General features: G+C 39.7%; 1 protein-coding gene across 1 annotated transcript; it reads right to left on the bottom strand.

Moving 5' to 3' along the window:
• Positions 1-555: 555 nt before the first annotated feature.
• Positions 556-2364, bottom strand: LOC137021282 (general transcription factor II-I repeat domain-containing protein 2B-like). Its single transcript, XM_067387559.1, has 2 exons — positions 1566-2364; positions 556-1273 (listed from the first exon to the last, which is right to left on the bottom strand). Exons 1-2 carry the CDS (start codon positions 2362-2364, stop codon positions 759-761), a joined length of 1314 nt encoding a protein of 437 aa, XP_067243660.1. The 3' UTR covers positions 556-758.
• Between the last annotated feature and the right edge of the window lie 266 nt (positions 2365-2630).

The following is a 2630-nucleotide window of genomic DNA, read 5'->3' as shown; positions in this document are numbered from 1 at the left end:
GTATTACTGCAGAAATATGACAGTTGTACCACAAGAATGTCACAATATGTTGCCACTTGCTGCAGAAATATGACAAGAATATCACAGCAATATTACTGAACAGCACAAAATCCTGTGGCAAATACTGCAGAAATATTATAATACCACACAGTACTGCAAGAATATGACAGGAATATTACATACTTTACAACAAAATCCCGTGGTAAAGCGTCTCAAAAACAACACCACCAACAAAATACTACACAAATACCACACCAGTTTTGTGTGGTACTTTTGATGTTTTATCACATGGAATACCACATTTTTGTAAGGCCATAGCCATGCAAAGGCTATGCTATTTAATGCAAAAATTCAGTAAAACATCTTCACAGACATTTACCAGCAGATACAGTTAAATACTGTTCTAAACAAACAGCAAGACAGACAAAGTTCTTAATAATATAAATCAGGGGTGCCCAAACTTTTTCCTATGAAGGGCCAAAAATCAAACTTGATTGAGAGCCGTGGGCCAAAAGTAAATTTTGCATCATAAATCAAACTATATTACATTAAAGTTGCTATGGGTTTATTTATTTCATAATATTTAAAATGAATATAAAACAACTTTAATCTGATTAACTAATGCAGTTTTATTTGTAAAGTGTTGCATTTTAATGAACAATTAAATGGGCAACAATCCCCAAGTGTTCAATGTACAATACAGTTCAATGCCAAATACACAATCAATAATAAAACCATGTGGTTGCAATGTCAGTGACCTAATGAGAGATATGAAGCTGGTCCTTATTTTTCAGAAGTTTTTCAAGATTGGGCTGTAGCTGACTTACAGACAAAGACAATATATTATGTAGGTGAGAGTCAGTTATTTGGCTTCTTAGTTTACTCTTGTTCAGGTTCATCAGACTGAAAGTCTGCTCGCAGAGGTAGGTACTGCCAAACAGAGACAGCATCACTTGTGCCTGCTTACACATCTTTGGGTACCTGTTAGCTGGGACACATTTGTAGAAGTCTGTCAAGGGAAGGGATGTGAACTTGTGTTTCAGTTCTGAATCACACTGAAGCTCAATTAGTTCCATCTGAAGATCATCTCTGACTGCATCCACACTGATGGTGAAGGGTTGAGCAAACAACTCAAAGTCAGCAGTGCTGTGTCTGAAGTCCTCAAAGCGGCTGTCAAACTCCTGAATAAGGTTGCTGAGAACAGCATCATACTCATGGACCTTCTCTTTCACCATGCCTACCCCTCCAAGACAGGGAAAATGAACTAAATTTCCTGCATGTGGGATGAGAAACAGAGAGAACAGTGTGAGACAAGGACAGGGATGTAAAACAGAGGGAGAAAAAAATAGAATAAATAACTGAAAAAAGAAGAAAATTATTATGACAATTTAAGAAACTAGCTAATTTTAAGCAAATTTTATCAGCTTGATGTACAACAAAAATACATGCTGACATGACTGAATATAAATGTAAACTCCACATATAATTCTAAATATAATTAATAATAATATAATTATAATTGCACAAAATATCCTGAATATTATAACTGTAAATGTTACTGTTACCTGCTGAGAGATGTCTTCTGAGCAGCAGTAGTTTTTGTTTGAAGGCTCTGACGTGATCAAAAAGCTGGGTGATAATCTGGTCCTTTCCCTGGAGCTGAACATTTAACTCTGTTACATCCACAAGGAAAGCCAGGTCAGAGAGCCATTTCTTATCTGTGGGCACTTGAATGTTACCATCCTTGCTTTTCTGAAAAACTCTGATCTCATCACGCAGATCAAAAAATCTCCTGAGAACTTTTCCACGGCTGAGCCATCTGACCTCCTGGTGGTACAACACATCAACATATTGCGCATCCATCTCATCCATCAGCGTCTTGAACTGTCGGTGAGAAAGCGCCTTGGAGCGTATATTGTTGACAATTTTGACGACGTCACGCATCACATCCACAAGCCCGACAGATTTAGCACATAGTTGTTCTTGATGTAAAATGCAGTGGTACTTAACAACTTTTCCTCCACATTCACTGACTTTCTGAGACACAAATGCAGCAAGGCCAGATTTCCTCCCTACCATTGCCGGCGCTCCATCAGTTGTAATGCCGGCCATCTTCTCCCACTTTAATTCGTTTTTTTCCAACACTCTCTCAACAGCAAAAAAGAGATCTTCTCCTTTAGTGGTACCAGAAAGGGTCTCAATGCCAGCCAGCTCTTGTGTCACATCAAAAGTTTCATTTACTCCACGCAAAAATACCAACAGCTGTGTGGAATCGGATATGTCGGTGCTCTCGTCACAGGCTATTGAATAGGCAGAGAACGCACTTGCCTTTGCCTTGATTTGTTCGCCGATGTCTTGAGCCATGTCTTCTATGCGTCGGGTAACAGTATTTCTTGACAGGCTAATTTGTGAGAACATTCGTACCTGAGAAGGACAAACTGCTTCTGCAGCCACTGCAAGACATGCCTTGACGAACTCTCCAGTAGCGAAGGCCCTTCCACTTTTTGCAATTAGAGCGGAAATCTGATAACTGGCCCGTGTGGCGCTTTCTTGTGCTGATGAAGGCCGTAGCAGCGCGCTCTGTTCAGATCGAAGTCCAGCAAGCAGCTCGTTAGCCTTCTGTTTTCGCG

This window comes from Chanodichthys erythropterus, chromosome 6 (genome assembly GCF_024489055.1).
Source record: "Chanodichthys erythropterus isolate Z2021 chromosome 6, ASM2448905v1, whole genome shotgun sequence".
Classification (NCBI taxonomy): Eukaryota; Metazoa; Chordata; class Actinopteri; order Cypriniformes; family Xenocyprididae; genus Chanodichthys; species Chanodichthys erythropterus.
The sequence above is the reverse complement of the archived record's forward strand: the minus strand, read 5'-3'. Positions and strand labels throughout refer to the sequence as shown.

What these genes read in the sequence shown, in the direction of transcription:
- LOC137021282 (XM_067387559.1), bottom strand. Translation starts at nt 2,364, where the DNA reads ATGGCTCAAGACATCGGCGAACAAATCAAGGCAAAGGCAAGTGCGTTC. An exon ending in CAGAAGACATCTCTCAGCAG is followed by an intron (nt 1,274 to 1,565) that starts GTAACAGTAACA and finishes TCCCACATGCAG; the next exon opens with GAAATTTAGTTCATTTTCCC.